General features: G+C 42.7%; 2 protein-coding genes across 2 annotated transcripts; both read left to right on the top strand.

The window, feature by feature from the left end:
• Nucleotides 1–378: 378 nt before the first annotated feature.
• Nucleotides 379–7619, top strand: LOC310856734 (transmembrane protease serine 9-like; the record flags this gene model as incomplete). The annotated part of the gene is made up of 12 exons (XM_083762206.1): nt 379–629; nt 734–1005; nt 1179–1324; nt 1417–1663; nt 3327–3498; nt 3606–3877; nt 4051–4196; nt 4289–4535; nt 6400–6571; nt 6679–6950; nt 7124–7269; nt 7362–7619. The coding sequence occupies exons 1-12, from the start codon at nt 382–384 to the stop codon at nt 7617–7619; spliced, it is 2598 nt and encodes an 865-aa protein (XP_083618332.1). The 5' UTR covers nt 379–381.
• Nucleotides 7620–8838: 1219 nt separating this feature from the next.
• LOC310856733 (uncharacterized protein) lies at nt 8839–26731 on the top strand (the record flags this gene model as incomplete). The annotated part of the gene is made up of 17 exons (XM_083762205.1): nt 8839–9052; nt 11383–11844; nt 13085–13329; nt 13454–13515; nt 13671–13831; nt 13950–14053; nt 14657–14727; nt 14825–14970; nt 16785–16872; nt 18532–18642; nt 20237–20588; nt 20713–20774; nt 20935–21095; nt 21214–21554; nt 21954–22021; nt 22119–22264; nt 26625–26731. The coding sequence occupies exons 1-17, from the start codon at nt 8842–8844 to the stop codon at nt 26729–26731; spliced, it is 2898 nt and encodes a 965-aa protein (XP_083618331.1). The 5' UTR covers nt 8839–8841.
• Nucleotides 26732–27191: the final 460 nt, after the last annotated feature.

Below are 27191 nucleotides of genomic sequence, written 5' to 3'. Positions count from 1 at the left end.
CGTTGCCTGCGACCATGAGACACAATATTTTGGGCCGATCAAATCATTAGAAAGAAGATAAAGGCAGGAGACAACACTTTGTTTTGTTTTTCTTCTTATAAATTATTTGATCGGCCCAAAACATTGTGTTCATTGTCATGATTTGTCACGATCCGAGTTGGCTTTGTCCGCGGCGTAACCGTCTTTAAATAAATACTTTAAGAAAAGCCTATGGGAAAAATGCATTGCGATTCATTTCCTGGGCCACTCGTCGTTCTGAAAGGGGGAGGGACTGCGACGCTCTATACTCTAGGGAGCAGGGTAATTGCCGAAGTGTTCACAGGTGTGGAAGGTGTGTGTGTGTGTGTGTGTGTGTGTCGTGCGGGATTAATACTTCATCGTATGATAGAGAGCATAAATGATGCATTACTCTATTGGCTTTGCAACCCAGATCAATTGACGGTTGTGTCTCTCTCAGTGTGCGGCCAGCCTCCTCTGAACACCAGGATAGTTGGAGGTGAGGACGCTCCTACAGGGAGCTGGCCGTGGCAGGCCAGTCTACATTCATCTAGTACTTTTCCAAGTCACTTCTGTGGAGGATCTCTTATTAACAATGAATGGGTGATGTCAGCTGCTCACTGCTTCACAAGGTGGGGTGTTATCAGCAAGAGTCTCTGAGACCATTTCATTAATACTTGCAAAAGGAAAGTGAATATTGTGCTAATTATGGATTGCCTTTTTTCTTTATTCCTAGTAACACCGTACCATCTGGTCTCACTGTTTATCTGGGTCGGCAGAGTCAAGAACTATCCAATCCTAACGAGGTCTCTCGGTCGGTTAGCCAGATCATCCGCCACCCTGAGTATAACCCTAGTACTAGTAATAATGACATCGCTCTCCTGAAACTTTCATCGCCGGTGGCTTTTACCAGCTATATCCGACCAGTATGCCTGGCAGCATCGGGGAGCACCTTCTACAGTGGCATCGACAGCTGGATCACCGGCTGGGGTAGAATTGGATCTGGACGTGAGTACAGTACAGTAAAGGTCCATTTTAATGGTAGCATTTCAAACCAGGTGAATTACAGTAATACAACAAAGAAACCTCCATACAGAAATGAACTTGGTGACTGTGATGAAAGAAAACAAATACGTTTGATATGATCATTTGCTCATGAAATTAACTTTGTGTCTCCCTAGTTGCCCTTCCATCCCCGCAAAACCTCCAGGAGGTGGAGGTTCCAGTGGTGGGGAACAGACAGTGTAATTGTGACTATGGAGTGGGCGCCATCACTGACAATATGATCTGTGCTGGCTTCACTGATGGAGGGAAGGACTCGTGTCAGGTGATCATTTGAATGGTTGTGTTCATTGTGAGCATTTCTTCCCGGAAAAGATCTCATTGTTTTAATACAGCATGTGTTTCCCTACACGACAGGGAGATTCAGGAGGCCCAATGGTGAGCAAAGAAGGTTCTCGCTGGGTTCAGTCTGGAATAGTAAGCTGGGGTCGGGGTTGTGCCCTGCCTAATTTCCCTGGAGTCTATGCCAGAGTGTCTCAGTACCAGGATTGGATCAACGGTCACATCAGCAGCGACCAGCCAGGATTTGTCACCTTCACGTCCTCTGGGACTAACAGTGACCTGAGCGTCACCTGTGCTGGCCTTCCTACAACCACAGCTATAGGTAAAGAATGACTGGCACAAAATAATCATGCAGTGCATGCCGTTGGAATTTTTAACCTGCCTGCTATGCTCCACAACAGATATATGAATTATGGGATCCATATTTGCCATTTATTGGCCCTCAATTAGCTGCCAGCCTGCCACCTTGACCATAGGGTTCCTTGTACAAATGTACACATGTTAGCTGCACGGTGAGTCAAAGGGTAGGACCCAAATGCAGGACAAGAGCAGGAATGTTCAAATAAAATGATTTATTAATGCAGAATGCCTTCAAGCTACAAACAAAACAAATGAGTAGTAGCAGCATGCAGAAATTGCCAAAAATGCAAAGGTTAGCACAAAGCAGTAAACCGAAAGTTCAAACATGCAAACCTTTCGAAGCAGTAAAGTATACAAAAATGCAGCCTTTCAGAATTGCAAAAAAAAACAGAGAACCAGGAACCCAGGTACAACACAGGGGACAAGGAAGTATGTTCTGACAGTGGGAGTGTGGAAAGAGTCCAGTCTTATAGACCGATTCAGAAACGGGTCTCATGGTCGCAGGCAACGTATTTCCTGTAGGCAGAGACGACATAATTATCTGCGGTTTCCCCGCACAATGCTGCTGCTTTATACCTCATACTAAGCATTAAAGTATGAGGTATAAAGTACAGCAGCCTTGTGTACCTAAAACAGAAAGATTGGGTATTGGGTAAGACTGACGTTATGTATCTTTCAGGACCTTTCACTGCTTTGTCTCAACCATTACTTTATGGCTCTGGTCTCAGCCACCGCGGTAGATATTTTGACATTCCGTATTTATTTATTTTTATGTTGCCACTACTGTTGGAGCAGCCATAAACTACACAGGTTCATCCCGATGTTCTGGGCATCTTTGTAATGTTAAAGGCCTATTAATAGTCTGGATTTTCGGTGGTGAGGTGACCACCGCTCCGGTGGTGAGCTGACCACCGGAGCTGAAATAACGTTGAGCGGCCCTTCTCTCTGTTTTTACTCACCACCGCTCAACGTTATTTTGCGGTGGTCGCGGTGGTCAGCTCACCACCGAAAATCCAGACTATGAATAGGCCTTTAGTGTTAGTAAAAAGCAGGTAAAAGAGTAACGTTTGAGGCAGACTAACATCAGTCACTTTTCCATTCACTGTAGTAGAAGGAGGTGCGGGGAAACCGCAGATATGTCGTCTCCGCCTACAGGAAATACGTTGCCTGCGACCATGAGACACAATATTTTGGGCCGATCAAATCATTAGAAAGAAGATAAAGGCAGGAGACAACACTTTGTTTTGTTTTTCTTCTTATAAATAATTTGATCGGCCCAAAACATTGTGTTCATTGTCATGATTTGTCACGATCTGAGTTGGCTTTGTCCGCGGCGTAACCGTCTTTAAATAAATACTTTAAGAAAAGCCTATGGGAAAAATGCATTGCGATTCATTTCCTGGGCCACTCGTCGTTCTGAAAGGGGGAGGGACTGCGACGCTCTATACTCTAGGGAGGGTAATTGCCGAAGTGTTCACAGGTGTGGAAGGTGTGTGTGTGTGTGTGTGTGTGTGTGTGTGTGTGTCGTGCGGGATTAATACTTCATCGTATGATAGAGAGCATAAATGATGCATTACTCTAATGGCTTTGCAACCCAGATCAATTGACGGTTGTGTCTCTCTCAGTGTGCGGCCAGCCTCCTCTGAACACCAGGATAGTTGGAGGTGAGGACGCTCCTACAGGGAGCTGGCCGTGGCAGGCCAGTCTACATTCATCTAGTACTTTTCCAAGTCACTTCTGTGGAGGATCTCTTATTAACAATGAATGGGTGATGTCAGCTGCTCACTGCTTCACAAGGTGGGGTGTTATTATCAGCAAGAGTCTCTGAGACCATTTCATTAATACTTGCAAAAGGAAAGTGAATATTGTGCTAATTATGGATTGCCTTTTTTCTTTATTCCTAGTAACACCGTACCATCTGGTCTCACTGTTTATCTGGGTCGGCAGAGTCAAGAACTATCCAATCCTAACGAGGTCTCTCGGTCGGTTAGCCAGATCATCCGCCACCCTGAGTATAACCCTAGTACTAGTAATAATGACATCGCTCTCCTGAAACTTTCATCGCCGGTGACTTTTACCAGCTATATCCGACCAGTATGCCTGGCAGCATCGGGGAGCACCTTCTACAGTGGCATCGACAGCTGGATCACCGGCTGGGGTACAATTGGATCTGGACGTGAGTACAGTACAGTAAAGGTCCATTTTAATGGTAGCATTTCAAACCAGGTGAATTACAGTAATACAACAAAGAAACCTCCATACAGAAATTAACTTGGTGACTGTGATGAAAGAAAACAAATACGTTTGATATGATCATTTGCTCATGAAATTAACTTTGTGTCTCCCTAGTTGCCCTTCCTTCCCCGCAAAACCTCCAGGAGGTGGAGGTTCCAGTGGTGGGGAACAGACAGTGTAATTGTGACTATGGAGTGGGCGCCATCACTGACAATATGATCTGTGCTGGCTTCACTGATGGAGGGAAGGACTCGTGTCAGGTGATCATTTGAATGGTTGTGTTCATTGTGAGCATTTCTTCCCGGAAAAGATCTCATTGTTTTAATACAGCATGTGTTTCCCTACACGACAGGGAGATTCAGGAGGCCCAATGGTGAGCAAAGAAGGTTCTCGCTGGGTTCAGTCTGGAATAGTGAGCTTCGGTCGGGGTTGTGCCCTGCCTAATTTCCCTGGAGTCTATGCCAGAGTGTCTCAGTACCAGGATTGGATCAACGGTCACATCAGCAGCGACCAGCCAGGATTTGTCACCTTCACGTCCTCTGGGACTAACAGTGACCAGAGCGTCACCTGTGCTGGCCTTCCTACAACCACAGCTATAGGTAAAGAATGACTGGCACGGCCCAGGCCGTAGCGTAACGGTCTGGGCACCGGACTGGTAATCCAGTCGCAGTGTGCCGCGGGTTCGACTCCCGGACCCGACACGGCCTTTACTGCATGTCATCCCCCCATCTCTCTCCCGTTTCCTGTCAGCCTACTGTCTGTCCCTTCAAAAATCAATAAAAGGCGTAAGCCGCAAAAAAAATATATCTTAAAAAAAGAATGACTGGCACAAAATAATCATGCAGTGCATGCCGTTTAACCTGCCTGCTATGCTCCACAACAGATATATGAAATATGGGATCCATATTTGCCATTTATTGGCCCTCAATTAGCTGCCAGCCTGCCACCTTGACCATAGGGTTCCTTGTACAAATGTACACATGTTAGCTGCACGGTGAGTCAAAGGGTAGGACACAAATGCAGGACAAGAGCAGGAATGTTCAAATAAAATGATTTATTAATGCAGAATGCCTTCAAGCTACAAACAAAACAAATGAGTAGTAGCAGCATGCAGAAATTGCCAAAAATGCAAAGGTTAGCACAAAGCAGTAAACCGAAAGTTAAAACATGCAAACCTTTCGAAGCAGTAAAGTACAAAAATGCAGCCTTTCAGAATTGCAAAAAAAAACAGAGAACCAGGAACCCAGGTACAACACAGGGGACAAGGAAGTATGTTCTGACAGTGGGAGTGTGGAAAGAGTCCAGTCTTATAGACCGATTCAGAAACGGGTCTCATGGTCGCAGGCAACGTATTTCCTGTAGGCAGAGACGACATAATTATCTGCGGTTTCCCCGCACAAGGCTGCTGCTTTATACCTCATACTAAGCATTAAAGTATGAGGTATAAAGTACAGCAGCCTTGTGTACCTAAAACAGAAAGATTGGGTATTGGGTAAGACTGACGTTATGTATCTTTCAGGACCTTTCACTGCTTTGTCTCAACCATTACTTTATGGCTCTGGTCTCAGCCACCGCGGTAGATATTTTGACATTCCGTATTTATTTATTTTTATGTTGCCACTACTGTTGGAGCAGCCATAAACTACACAGGTTCATCCCGATGTTCTGGGCATCTTTGTAATGTTAAAGGCCTATTAATAGTCTGGATTTTCGGTGGTGAGGTGACCACCGCTCCGGTGGTGAGCTGACCACCGGAGCTGAAATAACGTTGAGCGGCCCTTCTCTCTGTTTTTACTCACCACCGCTCAACGTTATTTTGCGGTGGTCGCGGTGGTCAGCTCACCACCGAAAATCCAGACTATGAATAGGCCTTTAGTGTTAGTAAAAAGCAGGTAAAAGAGTAACGTTTGAGGCAGACTAACATCAGTCACTTTTCCATTCACTGTAGTAGAAGGAGGTGCGGGGAAACCGCAGATATGTCGTCTCCGCCTACAGGAAATACGTTGCCTGCGACCATGAGACACAATATTTTGGGCCGATCAAATCATTAGAAAGAAGATAAAGGCAGGAGACAACACTTTGTTTTGTTTTTCTTCTTATAAATAATTTGATCGGCCCAAAACATTGTGTTCATTGTCATGATTTGTCACGATCTGAGTTGGCTTTGTCCGCGGCGTAACCGTCTTTAAATAAATACTTTAAGAAAAGCCTATGGGAAAAATGCATTGCGATTCATTTCCTGGGCCACTCGTCGTTCTGAAAGGGGGAGGGACTGCGACGCTCTATACTCTAGGGAGGGTAATTGCCGAAGTGTTCACAGGTGTGGAAGGTGTGTGTGTGTGTGTGTGTGTGTGTGTGTGTGTCGTGCGGGATTAATACTTCATCGTATGATAGAGAGCATAAATGATGCATTACTCTAATGGCTTTGCAACCCAGATCAATTGACGGTTGTGTCTCTCTCAGTGTGCGGCCAGCCTCCTCTGAACACCAGGATAGTTGGAGGTGAGGACGCTCCTACAGGGAGCTGGCCGTGGCAGGCCAGTCTACATTCATTTAGTACTTTTCCAAGTCACTTCTGTGGAGGATCTCTTATTAACAATGAATGGGTGATGTCAGCTGCTCACTGCTTCACAAGGTGGGGTGTTATTATCAGCAAGAGTCTCTGAGACCATTTCATTAATACTTGCAAAAGGAAAGTGAATATTGTGCTAATTATGGATTGCCTTTTTTCTTTATTCCTAGTAACACCGTACCATCTGGTCTCACTGTTTATCTGGGTCGGCAGAGTCAAGAACTATCCAATCCTAACGAGGTCTCTCGGTCGGTTAGCCAGATCATCCGCCACCCTGAGTATAACCCTAGTACTAGTAATAATGACATCGCTCTCCTGAAACTTTCATCGCCGGTGACTTTTACCAGCTATATCCGACCAGTATGCCTGGCAGCATCGGGGAGCACCTTCTACAGTGGCATCGACAGCTGGATCACCGGCTGGGGTACAATTGGATCTGGACGTGAGTACAGTACAGCAAAGGTCCATTTTAATGGTAGCATTTCAAACCAGGTGAATTACAGTAATACAACAAAGAAACCTCCATACAGAAATGAACTTGGTGACTGTGATGAAAGAAAACAAATACGTTTGATATGATCATTTGCTCATGAAATTAACTTTGTGTCTCCCTAGTTGCCCTTCCTTCCCCGCAAAACCTCCAGGAGGTGGAGGTTCCAGTGGTGGGGAACAGACAGTGTAATTGTGACTATGGAGTGGGCGCCATCACTGACAATATGATCTGTGCTGGCTTCACTGATGGAGGGAAGGACTCGTGTCAGGTGATCATTTGAATGGTTGTGTTCATTGTGAGCATTTCTTCCCGGAAAAGATCTCATTGTTTTAATACAGCATGTGTTTCCCTACACGACAGGGAGATTCAGGAGGCCCAATGGTGAGCAAAGAAGGTTCTCGCTGGGTTCAGTCTGGAATAGTGAGCTGGGGTCGGGGTTGTGCCCTGCCTAATTTCCCTGGAGTCTATGCCAGAGTGTCTCAGTACCAGGATTGGATCAACGGTCACATCAGCAGCGACCAGCCAGGATTTGTCACCTTCACGTCCTCTGGGACTAACAGTGACCTGAGCGTCACCTGTGCTGGCCTTCCTACAACCACAGCTATAGGTAAAGAATGACTGGCACAAAATAATCATGCAGTGCATGCCGTTGGAATTTCTAACCTGCCTGCTATGCTCCACAACAGATATATAAAATATGGGATCCATATTTGCCATTTATTGGCCCTCAATTAGCTGCCAGCCTGCCACCTTGACCATAGGGTTCCTTGACAGAAGTGATACCACTAACCTTGATGGATAGGATCATCATTCCTTGTTTATTTACTTTCTTTTAATTTATCATTCCTTGTTTATTTACTTTCTTTTAATTTACTTTCTACCTTCTGCTGTGGATATTAATACTATTATTGTTTTTTATTAAATGTTCTTATGTTAGTCGCACAGATTTCATCCAAATCTCACGCAAATCGGTCCACATGATCAAGACGAGTCTGTTGGATTTCTCAGATTCTACACTGATTGGCTTACACACTATCTCTATAGTCATGTGTTCAAGACGGATCTGTCCGATATATCATTTTCCATCCTAATTGGCTAACATTGGCTTTCAACGTTTGCAGGATTGGCCCGTTTAAAAAAAGAAAAGCCTCAAATCATCCAATTGCCATCCAAGGCAAGAAGAAATGGCACCATTTTCACATTGGCCTATTATAGCGCCACCAGGGAGGCCACAACCTGACCTGCCCTGGTGGAGACCTGTGTCGATGGGCACTTTATTTAGTTATGGGCTCATTTCCTTATAATGGTGACTCAATCAGGCAATCTGGTACAGTTTCCCTTGAGATTCTAACTCCCTTTTCCATGGAAGTTCTTGACGTCCGACTTCCCAGTAACTGACAATATTAGGTCATTTACTGCATTGTTTCTCAACTTGTGGTCAATACAATAAATTAAAATACAAATCTTCACTTTCCTACATGCATGGTCAGGGACCACATTCAATACCTTCACGGACCACCAGTGGTCCACGGACCACCAGTTGAAAACTCATAAAATAGATGATATAATTAATAAAATAAAATTAATTAATGCCATATTTATAATAATTATTTGGATGGAGCAAAAGGCCATGCAATGTTTTATGACAATTTATTGATTGATTGATTGATTGATGGAACTAATTTACTTGCAACCATTATCAACAATCTCAGATGCAAGGAGTTGGTGTGGTTTGGGACCCTAATGGGTCCATTTAGTTCCACTTTTATATTGCCAAAGTTAGGGGAGACCTTGAAATGTAAAATTTTGAGAAACACTGTTCCATTATGCAGGTTACTTCATGCATGCTAGCACAGCCTCTGGCATGGAAGGAGATTCCATCTGGATGCAGACCATGAAGATGAGTCCCAGCAGGACGTGTCATGTCCAGTGTCTCCAGTTCTACTACTACCACAGCGGGAGCCCATCAGACCAGCTCAACATCTGGATCAGAGAGTTCCAGGACCAGTGGGACTCTACAGGAAAACTACGTCTCATGGGACAGATCACTGGTAAGGTCGGACGGACGGACGGACAGGCGGACAGATTGATACGCAGAAAAACGAATGGACAGACACACGGACAGACAGAATGTCAATCAACACTAGACAAAATATGCTTCAACATTTTCCACAACAAAAGCATTAGTAAAGTATAAATCATGTAACTGCATCGTATACATTTTAAATTAAGACAAGGCTTACAGTGAGTATTGTAGAACAGGACGCCCAAATAGCCATAGCCTCTGGGTGGGTGTCTCCCCCCCCCCCCCCCCCCCTATTGTGAAAGGGGAAAAAACACTCACGCACACACAATCAGCAAAAAATCTACATGCTCATCTGTTTTCGTGATGTTATGTCATTTTAGTTTCCTTCTATTCATCCTCTTCTTTCAGGTGCATCCATGCGATGTATTTTAGTTTTTAGGTATTCTATTCATAGTGACTCATAGGAATAGACTACGTGACAACCAGGTATAGTCTGGTGACCACCGGAAAGATGGGTGACAGCCGGAATGTAGACGGCCCCCCGGCTGACCGGGTTACCCGGGAGCAGTACGGGTTGGCACCCCAGCTTACGTGAGGAGGAAGCCCAAATAAACCTTGGTGAGGCCTTTAGGAGGGCCATTCAAACCGCAAGCGTAACCTGCAGCACCACCGTTGCCCAGGTGGAGCCTGCAGAATCATTGCGGCTCAAGAATCTACCACTACTGAATGAAGTGTCTGGTGCTGGGAGTCTGGTACAACGCACAGGTCCTGGACCTGGTGTGAGCAGGAGTGGTCCTGGTGAGAGCCTAGTCCTTCCATGCGCCAGATTGGTCTACCTCCCAGTCCCGGCAGAGTAGTTCCGGAGCGGCGGATTGTGTGGCTCTGGTCTTTCCCTATTCAATAGGGAAAGACCAGGCCCACACAGTCTGATCGAGGGTCACCTGAGTGAGGGGTATGATGTTCGCGAGATCCGAAACCCTATCAGGGTGTTGATGCACTTTCCCTATATCTGCTATCTTATGCACACAGGTTTAGGACAACGGAAAGCGCCTCTTCAAACCACCCGTAATGCGAATACGTTTGATAAAAGAATGGGCTCCTGATTTGGAGCTGCCTCGATGACGCACAATATTGCAGAACATTCACAGTTTAGAGGTCTCATTCTGTCTTAACCGATTAAATGCGGGAGCGGGATATTCACGTGGTTCGATTCCCAGTGGTCCGATGCGGGAACAGGAGATTTACGTTTACCGCATGTTTTTATTGATTACTTTCATTCACCTTTCTATGCGCCCGAACATCGGCATTGTATAACGTCTGCAACACACATGGAGTCATGGACAGATGCATGTTTCCTTCTTCATATTATGAACTAACAAACTAATCACATTATCGAGGGACCGCCATGAAATCAGTGGCCGCTGGCCGGGTCTTCCGTTGGGGAGCGGAGCACCACCACTGATCACCATAGCCGTCTTCGCCAGCAATCACTATAGCTCGGTCGTGTGTGATTGTAACGCTTTTTCATTCATTATAATTGCAGTGATAAGACCGCAATGAGAATGAACGCGTCGGGGACGTCATCGACCCGGTTGTAATGTATAACGAATACACATTTCCTCATCCGATCCTAAACCGCTGTGTTCTGTGGAAGCTATTTCCCCTTCCTCTTCGAGTTGCTCTTTTCCATCGCTCCTGCTTCAAAGAGGGTGTCTGTCCAGAGAGGGGTTTGCCCAGACATGTTTCCCTCCTAGCTTGCAAGTTGCAAATCAGTGAAATCACTACCATCGCCGATCCAGTAACACGTCTCACTATAGTTCTGAAACGATCGGTGGAATGGGTTTGTAGCCTACAGATAAAGACTTTTGCTGCCCCCCCTGTTACTGCGATCGAGACAATGAAAGCAGACATGTGAGATAGATTAGGCGAGGCGCGCATCATCATCATCATCCTCATGAAACCAGAGTTATGAAGGTTTAAAGTCACAGACATTGACAGGCAGATATAAAAATGAACACAAATAAATTAATATCCTATACATACTATACACCGAATGAAAGCCCTGAATGTCTACTTTTAGGAGGAAAACAGTACACATTGATCCCATGTACAGTTTGTCAGTAATTGGTTATTGAAGAGAGAACTTTAGAGAAGGCATGGACCTGAACAACTAAATATTCACAAAATAAGGCCTATAGCGACATGTACACACTATATACCGTATGAAACAGAAGACTCTCTGCTTTCATAAGAAAAAACGAATACTGTAATAATAATAAAAATCACACCCCTGTGAAGTGAGCGGTGCAACTGTTGCAATTACATCCTTTATGATTGTGGAACTCCTTCCTTCAGGTTCACCAACATCTCATTGGCAGCTCCACCATGTTCCTCTAAATGCCAGCAAGACCTTCCAAGTGGAGTTTCAGGCACAGAAAGGAGCAGGTAACTCTTCAGGAGGCTTCTCCATAGATGACATCAACCTCTCCGAGACGGAGTGTCCACATGTGACCTGGCAGATGAATGACATTGAGCAGGTTTTGTCCAACAGTCCCGGCAACTATACCTTCTTGTATGGTCCAAAGCAGTATTCCAGTGAAGGCTATGCATACCAGGTTGTAGTATTACTTTACAGACTTTACGGATATATCGGACTGTTTGTGCGTTTGGTGTCCGGTGAGAACGATGACCAGCTGGAATGGCCCTGCGCATGGAAGCAGGTGACTTTTCAGTTGCTGGATCAGAACCCCAATATCCAGTTGCAGATGACAAAGCAGAGGAGCTTTGTTACTGATGCCAATGAAACTGACAGTGATGGTGAGTTTGAGGGACTGATTTGTTCTGAAAACCTGTTGCTTGACATCTTCAACAGTATTTTCTTGTGGGTTGTTTACCATTTCTACCTGTCATCTGTAAACAGGTAATTACATTTGGGGCAACCCTCGTCAAAATGGTGTAGTGATGACAGGGGAGAACAATGAGGCATATTTTGCCAACCCGTTGTATGGCATAATGTACAGTCTGAGTTCAATGAGAGAGAGAGACTTCCTGAAGGGGGGAAATGTGGTTTTCCATATCGACTTCCAAGGTAGGCACACTGACTACTAGGTAAACATTTCACCTTCAAAGTTGACCATATAACCAGATAAATGAATTATGATTCTATACTTTACATTGATACTTGTATGAGTTGGAACCACTGGAAAGAATAATTTTTCTTCTCTTCTAGATATTTCTCCTCTTGTTACTGGCAGTGATCTTCCATGTCCAAAACTACAGCCAGCAAAGATTTCACATCCTCCGGATACTCTTAACAATCCATGTGCCGCACAGTAGGACAATATATCTGATTATTATGGGGATAAATGATGGTGGCCTATTGTACAATTTAGCACTACATTGCTAATTACTGCAATTGATTATCACGCAGTTTCACACACAATTATTCTCTGCAATCCATCCAAGTTGACAACTATGAGAAAAAATGCTGCTATTACCTAACCCTATTGTTCCAAGACTACAGTACGTTGTTTTTCCAATGGAAATATCCTAAAAACGCGGTCGTATTATAATCGGGGACTAGACAATTTGACATTCAGTGTTCTTTTTCCACAAATGGGTCTTGGAAACATTTGGGTCATCTTATAATCAGTCATTTTATATTCTGCGCAATACGGTACTGTATTACTGAACACATCCTTTGCAATGTAAGACTACTGATTGTAGATGTCGTTGTTGTTACTGTAAAGTCGCTCTGGATTAAGAGCGTTTGCTAAATGCCTAAATTGTAAATTGTTGTTGTTCCCTAGGGTGACAACAACCCCACCTCCAACCACCCCACCTCCAACCACTCCACCTCCACCTACTCCACCTCCAACAACTCCACCTCCAACCACTCCACCTCCACCTCCACCTACTCCACCTCCAACAACTCCACCTCCAACCACCCCACCTCCACCTACTCCACCTCCAACCACCCCACCTCCACCTCCTCCACCTCCAACCAACCCACCTCCACCTCCTCCCACCCCACCTCCAACCACCCCACCTCCACCAGCTACAACTGCTGCAGCTGCTACCACTGTTGCTGCCACCACTGCACCTGCCACCACTGCAGCTGCCACCACTTCTGCAGCTGCCACATCTACACCTGCTCCCACTACAGTTGCTCCCACCACTGTTGCTACTACCACAGTTACGACATTCGGGCTGGAATTCAAACTCATGGACAATTTCACAGTAGCTCTTGAAAACTCAAACTCAGCGGAATTCCAAGCCGTAGCAAGCGAAGTAACCTCAGCAGTAAGTCCTCACTCCTCACTGTATACATTCTAAATTAGTACAGTGTACATTTTACTATGATTAAAGTGTTTATTGTGGTAATAATTCTAATACACTTGCTATGTTTTTGTGTTATTTTTTAAAGCTGGACGCTCTCTACAGTGAGAAATTCCCAGGCTTTAATCGTACTGTGATCAACAGCTTCAGGTATTGTCTTGATTTAACCGACCAAATAATACAAATTTGACTATACATTTTAAAATTTAATTTCAGGAAATTGCTCTATTGAAATCACCAATTTTGTATTTTGTGTTTTGGTCTGACATGTGGGCAACAACAATAATTATATTTTGTCTTCACAGCCAAGGATCAATTGTGGTAAATGCAACCCTGATATTTAACGAGGATGACAACGCCAACTCCAGTACACCAACAACCACTTCTGTGGTAGATGCTTTAGTAGAGGCTGTGTCCAACAGTAGCTTCTCCCTTAATGTGAATGCATCAACAGTTGTGGCAACATGTATGTTTTTGTTTTCTTTTTATTTATTTTATTTCAAATCTTTGACAGGGATCTGCAACCAATGCTGCTTTCATTACTACTCAAGTTTTGATAATGATTTACACTGTTTTATTTACAGTTGCAGAAACAACGGATACTACCACAGCTGCACCTGCCACTACAGCTGCAGCTACCACTGCACCTGCCACCACTGCAGCTGCCACCACTGTTGCAGCCACCACAGTTGCTGCCACCACTGCAGCTGCCACCACAGCTGCAGCTACCACTGCAGCTGCCACCACTGCAGCTGCCACCACTGCAGCTGCCACCATGACTGCCGATGAAGACACCGTAACTCTTATCTTTAGTCTCGACCAAACCTTCAGCTCTGATCTCTCCGACTCGTCTACCACAGCATATAAGACTTTGGCTGCCACAGTGGTCTCACAAGTAAGAGAAATGTTGTACTTTATCAATAATGTAATAATAATGCATACGGTACAGTAATGTAGCTTTTAATGTGTATTAATCTAATTTACGTCAAGATGTGGATCGATCAATCGATTTAATGATTGAATGAATACTTTATTAGCAGTGTGCAAAAGGTACAATAATGCTAAAAGGATAACACAAAAAGCCCTGAGGGCTTGTTTCTATTGTGGTCCTTAATAAAGTAAATCATGGTTACAACACTTGCTTCGGTTTAAATACATTTTAAATCAGTTCAACACAAAACATTTAAGAGAAATAATAAACTTTATTAAAATTCAGCTTATCATTTTCTAGTTGGGACACGATATTTCCATCAGCAATTGAGCTAAACCCATTTGCATTCTTCTCTTTCAGGTAAACTCGATTTACAGCACCACCAGCAGCAGCACTTCATCTTTCAAACGATCTATAGTCAACAGTTTCAAGTAAGACTTTTTTTTTAATCAATTGTTTACTTTCCATTATGAGTTTGGCAAACGATTTGCAATCTAAAAGTCACATTCTCTTTCTCGCACATTACAGGTCAGGATCAGTCGTTACTACAATGAGTCTGGTGTTCCCAAAAGGCTCAGTTCCTTCTACAAGCGCAGTAGAAAGAGCGTTGGATACTGCAATAAGCAGCGGCTCCACCGGCTCCCTGAACTTCATCGCCGGTTCTGTTAGTGCAGGTATGTTTGTCTTTTTTAAATACATAATTACAATTTATGAAATGTCATATGATTTTTATCGTTGCTGTCGGGTGGAAACCGTTCCTTTTTTAAATTATTTTAAAGATATCTAGTGACAACCACAGTAGGGTTAGATCTACAAGCTGTGGCATGCCTCACATTGCGAGGCATTGTGAGCTTGAAGATCTGATATTTTCACTACCTTTGTGCGACACTCTGGTTTGATGAAGTATACTAGCCTAATAGTTAATTAAACTACTTAATTAAACTAATAGTAAAAGCATCAAAAGTTGAAATTTGGAGATATGAGGTTTTTGCTTGATAGCAGCGATATACTGTATGGACCCCACTACTGTTGCTAATTGCTAGATATTAAAAGGAATGTGAACATCTGTCAATTGTTGTCCAGTTAAAGGATAGGATGGGTTATCCTATCCTTTAACTGGACCACAATTGACAGATATTCACATTCCTTTTAATAATAATTAAAAACTCGTTTATATAAAAACTTGTTTATATAACCTACATTAATTATTCACTCAAATATGATTTAAAAGGATCAATATCTATCTATCTATATACCTGTATGTATGTATGTATGTATGTATGAATCTATCTATCTATATCTATCTAAAAAACTGAGTTTATTTCGTGGTGCACCTGCACCATCCAAAAAGCTGAGGTTTAGCTGAGATGTGTAAGGAATTATAATAATAACAAATAGGGAAATCCAATAGACAGTATCAAATGTAAATACATAAAATGGAAGTCTCAAGACAATTGCCCCTTTTCCACCGGTTGGGAACCGGTTCAGACTAGTTCAGAACCAGTTTTAAGTCCATGAGCCAGACCTCCAAAATTGGAACGTTGAGTGTGCAAAACCATACCTATATATTAAATTGTTTATAGGATCAATATGAGTAAATTAATATAACCCTTCCACAGGAGTATAGCTTTTTGATATTTATCACGCATTTTGTAATTTTCACCTACAGTAGGCCTATACAATACGTGATAGGTGAATAGGTAAAAATGTAATTAATAGTTATCACCATGAAACTTCCCCAGTAGATTACTTTCACGAAGACAATGATTTATTGTATTGCACATTTTCTGAAATTGTACATTTTAATATGCAAATTATTCATTATGTAGGAAAATATGCAAACATTTTAAATATGAAAAAGCTACTACTGTGGTAGGGTTGCCATATATGAATTTACTTATATTGAAAATGTAATATAGGTATGGTTTTGCAATCAATTCATAATTAACGTTCCAATTTTGGAGGTCTGGCTCACGGACTAAAAACTGGTTCTGAACTGAACCAGTTTCCAACCGGTGGAAAAGGGGTCTAAAGGTGGTTGCACACTGGACACTTTTTTCGGAAAACCGAAGGATAAACGAAAACTCGTCCAGTGTAAATGGTAAATGGTGCATTTATATAGCGCCTTTATCCAAGGCGCTTTACATAGATTGTGCATTACATTCACCCATTCACACACATATTCATACACCGATGGCGTCGGAAACCACGCAATGCACCAACCAGCACATCAGGAGCAATTAGGGGTTCAATGTCTTGCTCAAGGACACTTTGACACTAACTCTGGGCGAGCCCGGGTTTGAACTGGCAACCTTGCGGTTACCAACCAACCACTCTAGCCCCTGAGCCACCGCCGCCCCCGTGTGCAGGTACCCTGTGCGCAAGTGTAGAGGCTTTGAGTGGTTACGGGCCTGTGAAATCTCTTCACATGTGGCAGTGAATTCCCATTTCTCACCTTTTTTTTTCTCCTTCTTTTCCAACATTTCAGAGTCAGGCAGCAGCAGGCCTCGGCCGATGGTCTTCTCCGTGGCCGTGCTGCCACTTATTGTACTCTATGTGGCTCACCTACTGACTAGGTTATAGCTGCCATCGTCTTAGGTGACATTAGTTGACCCCGTTTTACACTCCTATACCAAGCAGAAGAAAACTCCAGGAAGCCACAGAGAATTATGCGCTATGAATTTTACCATGCGCTTGTGGTAAAAGGATGTGTATGTGTTCTTTCTTATTGTGCGTCATTCCAGAAACCTATCATTTCTATGTCTGCATGAATTGTTTTATTTTAAACTGTCTAATCATGAAATAAACTGTTTCAAATAAAAAGCATAGTATCTGCATAATGTGTCACTTGTTATTCAGCAAGTTATCCGCGTACACTGTAAATACGCACCCATAGCAATGTTTTATAACAATATTCACAATACATTATAAACTAGATAAAGTGCCCCTCGGGGCACAGGTCTCCACCAGGGCAGGTCAGGTTGTGGCCTCCTGGTGGCACTATATGGTGGTGCCATTTCTTTTTACGCCTTGGATGGCAATTGGATGATTTGAGGCATTTTGTCCCAAAATGCGTTTTTGCGCATTGGTTATAGGCCTGTTATGGCGCTATAACAGGCCAATGTGAAAAGGGTGGGATTGCTCAGCCTAGTAGGAAAGTCTGTGAAAGATTTCAAGGAAATTTCACGCTGCGTTCATGATTTGAGGCTTTTTGTTCAAAACAGGCCAATTCTGCAAACTTTGAAAGCCAATGTTAGCCAATTAGGATGGAATATGTAATATCGGACAGATCTTGAACACATGACTATAGAGATAGTCTGTAACGATTTGCAGGATTTTTGGACAGAATCTTGAGTAATATCACAAAATGTGTTTTACAAAAGTCGGCCTACTGGTGGCGCTATAACAGGCCGCTCTGGAAAGTTTGTGGCTGAGGTTCATCGTTGGCATCCAGGGAGTGTCCGTGCAAAATTTGGCATGGACCGGGTTAACATACCTTACTGGCTGCTCTAAGCATAAGGGAATGAGATAGCTGTGCTGAACACAGCGATGCATAAACTTTGAAACTTCTGTCTGCATCACGCTGTCAAACAGACATGTGCAACCTGTCTCAGTGATACCAGACTGCCCTATAAGGGGTTCCGCATTAGCCAAACAATGGCACTTCCGTCCTGACTTAGACATGTAAGGAATAAGACATTATGAGAGCAATAATTAACTTAAATACAAATGAATTGGAATAATTGCAGCAGTTATAAAGAGCATGAATGATTCATGCTTTTATGTAGATTTGACCGTTTCTACAGTATTTTGTGAATTCAGCCAAACAATTTGCCAAACAAATATTTTGTTAAACTTCAACAACTTGAATGGTCTTAAGGTTCCTATTTGTCATTGACACACCTTTAGAATGTGAACTAGACCAGAGCCGACATTGATTGATGTTCTCAGCTGTAATTCTTTTATAGAATTCTTGTACTTTATAATAAACTTTTCTAAATAATTCTCTCACAACTGAAACAAGCTTTTCCTGGTTAAATCAACAGCTTACTCTTTCTTTAACCTTAAAACTCTATTGACGTGCACCACCAACGGTCCTCCCATTTCCCCTCAACGCCAAATCTGAAAATAGACGACCTACAACAGGTCGCAACAAGACGTGTTGTGAGCTTGTAGATCGTTCCTTTTTGTACTATTTTAATAACTTAATAACACCATGTTCCTCTAAATGCCAGCAAGACCTTCCAAGTGGAGTTTCAGGCACAGAAAGGAGCAGGTAACTCTTCAGGAGGCTTCTCCATAGACGACATCAACCTCTCCGAGACGGAGTGTCCACAACTGCACATGTGACCTGGCAGATGAATGATATTGAGCAGGTTTTGTCCACCAGTCCCTACTATACCTTCTTGTATAGTGACTATACAAGAAGGTATAGTAGGGACTGGTGGACAAAACCTGCTCAATGTCATTCATCTGCCAGGTCACATGTGGACACTCCGTCTCGGAGAGGTTGATGTCATCTATGGAGAAGCCTCCTGAAGAGTTACCTGCTCCTTTCTGTGCCTGAAACTCCACTTGGAAGGTCTTGCTGGCATTTAGAGTCTAAATGGACTGGAGGAGTGTCCACATGTGACCTGGCAGATGAATGACATTGAGCAGGTTTTGTCCAACAGTCCGGCAACTATACCTTCTTGTATAGTCCAAAGCAGTATTCCAGTGAAGGCTATGCATACCAGGTTGTAGCAAGACTGGTCAGAAATTACGGATATATTGGACTGTTTGTGCGTTTGGTGTCCGGTGAGAACGATGACCAGCTGGAATGGCCCTGCGCATGGAAGCAGGTGACTTTTTAGTTGCTGGATCAGAACCCCAATATCCAGTTGCAGATGACAAAGCAGAGGAGCTTTGTTAATGATGCCAATGAAACTGACAGTGATGGTGAGTTTGAGGGACTGATTTGTTCTGAAAACCTGTTGCTTGACATCTTCAACAGTATTTTTTTGGTGTTTGTTTACCATTTCTACCTGTCATCTGTAAACAGGTATTTACATTTGGGGCAACCCTCGTCAAAATGGTGTAGTGGTGACAGGGGAGAACAATGAGACATATTTTGCCAACCCGTTGTATGGCATAATGTACTTTGCCAGTCTGAGTTCAATGAGAGAGAGAGACTTCCTGAAGGGGGGAAATGTGGTTTTCCATATCTACTTCCAAGGTAGGCACACTGACTACTAGGTAAACATTTCACCTTCAAAGTTGACCATATAACCAGATAAATGAATTATGATTCTATACTTTACATTGATACTTGTATGAGTTGGAACCACTGGAAAGAATAATTTTTCTTCTCTTCTAGATATTTCTCTTCTTGTTACTGGCAGTGATCTTCCATGTCCAAAACTACAGCCAGCAAAGATTTCACATCCTCCGGATACTCTTAACAATCCATGTGCCGCACAGTAGGACAATATATCTGATTATTATGGGGATAAATGATGGTGGCCTATTGCAAGACGAGTACAATTTAGCACTACATTGCTAAGTACTGCAATTGATTATCACGCAGTTTCACACACAATTATTCTCTGCAATCCATCCAAGTTGACAACTATGAGAAAAAATGCTGCTATTACCCTATTGTTCCAAGACTACAGTACGTTGTTTTTCCAATGGAAATATCCTAAAAACGCAGTCGTATTATAATCGGGGACTAGACAATTTGACATTCAGTGTTCTTTTTCCACAAATGGGTCTTGGAAACATTTGGGTCATCTTATAATCAGTCATCTTATATTCTGCGCAATACGGTACTGTATTACTGAACACATCCTTTGCAATGTAAGACTACTGATTGTAGATGTCGTTGTTGTTACTGTAAAGTCGCTCTGGATTAAGAGCGTTTGCTAAATGCCTAAATTGTAAATTGTTGTTGTTCCCTAGGGTGACGACAACCCCACCTCCAACCACCCCACCTCCAACCACCCCACCTACAGCAATAAGCAGCGGCTCCACCGGCTCCCTGAACACCATCTCGGGCACTGTCAGCGCAACCGTTGCGACCACAGCTACCACCACTGCTGCAGCTACCACTGCAGCCTCCACCACTGCTGCAGCTACCACTGCAGCTGCCACATCTACACCTGCTCCCACTACAGTTGCTCCCACCACTGTTGCTACTACCACAGTTACGACATTCAGGCTGGAATTCAAACTCATGGACAATTTCACAGTAGCTCTTGAAAACTCAAACTCAGCAGAATTCCAAGCCTTAGCAAGCGAAGTAACCTCAGCAGTAAGTCCTCACTCCTCACTGTATACATTCTAAATTAGTACAGTGTACATTTTACTATGATTAAAGTGTTTATTGTGGTAATAATTCTAATACACGTGCTATGTTTTTGTGTTATTTTTTAAAGCTGGACGCTCTCTACAGTGAGAAATTCCCAGGCTTTAATCGTACTGTGATCAACAGCTTCAGGTATTGTCTTGATTTAACCGACCAAATAATACAAATTTTGACTATACATTTTAAATTTTAATTTCAGGAAATTGCTCTATTGAAATCACCAATTTTGTATTTTGTGTTTTGGTCTGACATATATGTGGGCAACAACAATAATTATATTTTGTCTTCACAGCCAAGGATCAATTGTGGTAAATGCAACCCTGATATTTAACGAGGATGACAACGCCAACTCCAGTACACCAACAACCACTTCTGTGGTAGATGCTTTAGTAGAGGCTGTGTCCAACAGTAGCTTCTCCCTTAATGTGAATGCATCAACAGTTGTGGCAACATGTATGTTTTTGTTTTCTTTTTATTTATTTTATTTCAAATCTTTGACAGGGATCTGCAACCAATGCTGCTTTCATTACTACTCAAGTTTTGATAATGATTTACACTGTTTTATTTACAGTTGCAGAAACAACGGATACTACCACAGCTGCACCTGCCACTACAGCTGCAGCTACCACTGCTGCTGCCACCACTGCACCTGCCACCACTGCAGCTGCCACCACTGTTGCAGCCACCACAGTTGCTGCCACCACTGCAGCTGCCACCACTGCAGCTGCCACCACAGCTGCAGCTACCACTGCAGCTGCCACCACTGCAGCTGCCACTGTCAATACAGATGCTCCTACTGCCAATGAAAACACTGTAACTCTTACGTTTAGTCTCGACCAAACCTTCAGCTCTGATCTCTCCGACTCGTCTACCACAGCATATAAGACTTTGGCTGCCACAGTGGTCTCACAAGTAAGAGAAATGTTGTACTTTATCAATAATGTAATAATAATGCATACAGTAATGTAGCTTTTAATGTGTATTCATCTAATTTACGTCAAGATGTGGATCGATCAATCGATCAATCGATTGAATGATTGAATGAATACTTTATTAGCAGTGTGCAAAAGGTACAATAATGCTAAAAGGATAACACAAAAAGCCCTGAGGGCTTGTTTCTATTGTGGTCCTTAATAAAGTAAATCATGGTTACAACACTTGCTTCGGTTTAAATACATTTTAAATCAGTTCAACACAAAACATTTAAGAGAAATAATAAACTTTATTAAAATTCAGCTCATCATTTTCTAGTTGGGACACGATATTTCCATCAGCAATTGAGCTAAATTCATTTGCATTCTTCTCTTTCAGGTAAACTCGATTTACAGCACCAGCAGCAGCACTTCATCTTTCAAACGATCTATAGTCAACAGTTTCAAGTAAGACTTTTTTTTTTATCAATTGTTTACTTTCCATTATGAGTTTGGCAAACGATTTGCAATCTAAAAGTCACATTCTCTTTCTCGCACATTACAGGTCAGGATCAGTCGTTACTACAATGAGTCTGGTGTTCCCAAAAGGCTCAGTTCCTTCTACAAGCGCAGTAGAAAGAGCGATGGATACTGCAATAAGCAGCGGCTCCACCGGCTCCCTGAACATCATCGCCGGTTCCGTTAGTGCAGGTATGTTTGTCTTTTTTAAATACATAATTACAATTTATGAAATGTCATATGATTTTTATCGTTGCTGTCGGGTGGAAACCGTTCCTTTTTTAAATTATTTTAAAGATATCTAGTGACAACCACAGTAGGGTTAGATCTACAAGCTGTGGCATGCCTCACATTGCGAGGCATTGTGAGCTTGAAGATCTGATATTTTCACTACCTTTGTGCGACACTCTGGTTTGATGAAGTATACTAGCCTAATAGTTAATTAAACTACAAAAAATAGGAATTAAAATTTCCAAAAAGGTAGCACATCCAAAAATTAAACAAGCGGGGGACAAGGTACTCACATTTCCTCACATTGGCAAACACCGCGTTTCGGCTATGGTAGTGGAAATTCACTACGGGCGCAGTACCCTTTCCGGCCGCAACGTGGGTGCGGACGGGCCGTGGCGCTGTCCTAAACTTCGCTACGGATGTAATATATGTCTGGCCACAGAGTGGGTGCGGACGGGCCGTGGCGCTGTCCTAAACTTCGCTACCGATGTAATATTATGTCTGGCCACAGAGTGGGTGCGGACGGGCCGTGGCGCTGTCCTAAATTTCGCTACGGATGTAATATATGTCTGGCCACAGAGAGAGTGGGTGTGGATGGGCCGTGGCGCTGTTCTGAATGTCACTGCCGAATGACTGTCCTCTCGTTTCTCTGAGTTAGTTCCTGTGTTATGCTTATGAATGATTTGCTCAAGTCATCATCAGCTTTTTGTTACTTTATCGCAGCTAACGATCACATCGAGGTCCGTGGAATACTTTGATGAACAGCTGACTCTCTCGCGATTTTGGCGTTTAAGTTTTATATATTTTTGGACAAGATTAATACCTGGATTTATGTCTCTCTCTCTCTGCGTTTTTTATGTTAACCGACAGCAGTGACAGGTGGGTAAAATGTATTGTCTTGACCATAGAAAAGCTGATAAAGACGTGTAACATGTGTATACATTGACAGATTTTTTTTATTTTGCACGTCTTTGACAAAGGAAGGGATGCTAATCGAATTGAATTAGCGTGTTAGCGTCATCGTAAACAGACTCAATGTGGGGCACGGACAGATCACTTTCTGACTTGTCAAAGGAAACGTTTTAATGCTTAGGGATCTGTTAATTTAATTGTGTACTGTGCTAGCCCTGTAAACACGAGAGTCATGACGCAACTTCACCCTGGTTTTTGCAGACGCTACATTTACAAATAATTAAAATATATAAACATTCGCATTTCAAATATAAAGTAGCCTACTCACAAAGTGTCCCACGGGTGTTAGTTAGTAGCAGCGCCAGCGATTAGAATTTCTGCATCCCGCGTTGTTTAATAAAAAGCATTTTTATCCGAGGTGTTATTTTGCCATTGGCTTTCAACTACGCGCCCCTATCGGTCGGGAGGAGGGTGGCACTCGGTGTGTTCGATATAGGTACGCTGACCGCCCTGCCAATACAGACTAATAGGCGAGTGCGCTCCCGGTGTGCAACTGTGGATTTCCCAAACGAACCCCGTTTGAAAAAAGTAGCCGGAGAGCTCGGACAAAAATGCTTTTTATTAAAGAACGCGGGACGCAGCAATTCTAATCGCTCGCGCTGCTACTAACTAACACCCGTGGGACACTTTGTGAGTACTTTATATTTGAAATCTGAATGTGTATATATACGGAAATCTTGTAAATGCAGCGACTGCAAAAAACAGGGCAAAGTTACTGCATGACTGTCATGATAATTATCATGGCAGTCATGTTCCAGGGCTAGTACTGTGCTGACTGTTACTGTAAATGGGGCTGAACCCTGCAACCAGCAGACAAAATAACAACTCACTGTGCTCTATACTAGTGGCTTTAGCCTTTAGCTGATGTTGATGCTATTTAAAAAACAAAACACAAATTCTGGGGGTCCCCGGACCCCTGTGCTATTGGAAGCTATATTGTTATTATAGTTCAGTCAGTAAACACTGCAGTTGGTGCTTTCATGTAAGTACATCGATTCACAATACCAGAATGCACTTTTAATTCTAATACATGAAGCAGACAAGCCCTGTGATTAAATCTTTAGCATTACACTGCAACCACACTGTGGTTAATGTTTTATTCACAATGCAAAGTTACTGTACTCCTATCATGGTGTAGTCAAGCACAGTGGATTCATATTGTAATCGATCTGGGATGTTAACATTGTGCAAAACTGTGTTCAATGAATTGCCTCATATTGTCTACCATACAACAGTAATAATGTGTGTGATATTGAAATGCAATTTAATTGTCAATATTTATAAAACCCAGACAGCTAATGCAGTGTTTTCCAAACTGTGGGTCTCTCACTCAACAGTAAACAAGCCACATTGTACACTTGAGTTTTGGTGTTTAGTAAGAGTCATGACTGTACTTTTCAAGGTGTATAGCTTGCTGCAAGCAGATCTACAAGCTCGTAGTGCGGCGTTAATCTGCTATTTTTCAATAGCTAAAGTATAACGTGATCCTTAAAACACCATTTAAAAACAATATGCTTTCCCTGCCTGTTTCAGGTGTTTTAGTTGATGACCTTGGCGAAGCAGTGCAGGCGTTGGGCGCTGCCTTCATGGACGCACTGGTCAAAGTCTCCTTCTGGAGGCAAGGAGGACCATATCACCTCACAGTCCAACTGTCTGTACGCCTCTACTGTGCCTGATGAACACACGCGCGCGCGTGCACACACACACACACACACACACACACACACACACACACACACACACACACACACACACACACACACACACACACACACACACACACCAGTGTTGATAAAACAAATGATTCAAACTTTTTTCATAGAGAGAGAGAGAATAGACTCTGAATGGAATGGAATGGAAGCACCTTAAGGAATAAAATCATTGTGTGTACACTGTTTATACCCCTACACTGCTTACAGCAAAATACATCTGTATGAATAAATTATGTTACATAAACAGAGCAATACATTCTTCATTTGATATATTTTTAGGATGGGATTTCAACTGCTGCTAGCTGATACATTTGCACTATATATTGTATCCCACAGTTTCTTTTAATATTTTATCTATTTTCTAAAACTATTTATCTTTAAGAGTTGTGTAATTCAGTTCAACAGAAATGCTTAAAAGTATTTTACATTGAAAGAAAAAGGGATGGTGTGATGTGCTATGATTTATGGCAATGATGATGACTATATACTATTTCTAAAAAGACAATTCTTTCAAGACATGAACACAAAGTTAGGTTTGGAATACTGTTGAGCAGCAGTTGCAATGACTGCAGAGATTCCTGTTCTGTTCTTTAGCTACATAGAAGTGTCTATTTGTATGTCCCTAAATGTTTTGATGAATTGAACAATGTGGACCCTGTTGTAAACAAGTGTAATGCTTAATTGGGTCGTCCACTCACAGTTAACAGTCTTTGTATTGAGTTTGTGCTTGAAATGTACTGTAATTCTGCATGGAGAAACACATTTAGCCAACGTCCACCAGAGGGCGCAAAAATACAGAAAATACAGGCACAGTTATGAACGGAACATGACAATCTAGAACAGTGGTTCCCAAACCTTTTCATGTCAAGGACCCCCACATTGACACTAATTAGCCCGCGGCCCCCCTATTTGAAAACATATGCGAGGGACCCCCATAAGGGAAGATTTTTTTATGTCTCTAGCAGTGATTCTCAATCCATTTAATTTCAAGGACCCCCATTTTGTCATGCATTAGTCTACGGACCCCCATTTCTGGCATTTCTATCTCTGGGTCCCTCAATTAATATTTTCAAATCAATGTTAATTTAACTCAGAGTGTACAAATGGAACCATTTGGTTCCATTCTTCATAATCATAACTAAATATAAGCAGTATAGAGTAGAACATCAAGGACAGAGAAATAAGTCACAGACACAGTGGTACAATTATAACTCAACATATTTTATTATTTTACATCCAGGTGTGCCATTACCAGGCAGTTAACTGATCAATAACTAACTTTAACTATGGATACATCTTCCATGAGGGGGAATCGAACTGCAGTCTCCAGATCCCCTACAAAGAAAAGTGGAAAGTTCTGATTGGGTGAAAAAGACGGCAAAACTGCCTGGCAACAAAGGCAAGCCTTCGTTTCATTGGCTGTCCGGCTGTGCCAACTATCCGTGACTGGCCGCGCGCGGCAACCTTGCGGTTACCAACCAACCACTCTAGCCCCTGAGCCACCGCCGCCCCCGTGTGCAGGTACCCTGTGCGCAAGTGTAGAGGCTTTGAGTGGTTACGGGCCTGTGAAATCTCTTCACATGTGGCAGTGAATTCCCATTTCTCACCTTTTTTCTCCTTCTTTTCCAACATTTCAGAGTCGTCAACGATATCAGGCAGCAGCAGGCCTCGGCCGACGGTCTTCTCCGTGGCCGTGCTGCCACTTATTGTACTCTATGTGGCTCACCTACTGGCTAGGTTATAGCTGCCATCGTCTTAGGTCACATTAGTTGACCCCGTTTTACACTCCTATACCAAGCAGAAGAAAACTCCAGGAAGCCACAGAGAATTATGCGCTATGAATTTTACCATGCGCTTATGGTAAAAGGATGTGTATGTGTTATCGACATGTTAAAGCTTAACGTACAGTACTTCCCCCCATTTTATTGCTTGTGTGCCAATTCCATTTTAATTCATGGAAACTGTACGAAGGATTTATAATGAAGCTTTTAACTGCAGACGATTATAATACAAAAAGGGCAGAGCAGAAGAAATGAGGGGAAAGGAGAAATGCAAAGGCATCCATTTGGGGTGTCTTGTAATAATTTCTCAACATTTTCTACTGAATGTTTATTTATTTGAGAAAAGTAAATATTTGTTTAATACAACTTAATATATAATGCACATACTGTAAGCTGACAGAGCAGATCATATTTTACTCCAAT

The sequence above is a fragment of the Protomyctophum parallelum genome, assembly GCF_964188405.1.
Source record: "Protomyctophum parallelum genome assembly, chromosome: 3".
Lineage (NCBI taxonomy): Eukaryota > Metazoa > Chordata > Actinopteri > Myctophiformes > Myctophidae > Protomyctophum > Protomyctophum parallelum.
The sequence above is the reverse complement of the archived record's forward strand: the minus strand, read 5'-3'. Positions and strand labels throughout refer to the sequence as shown.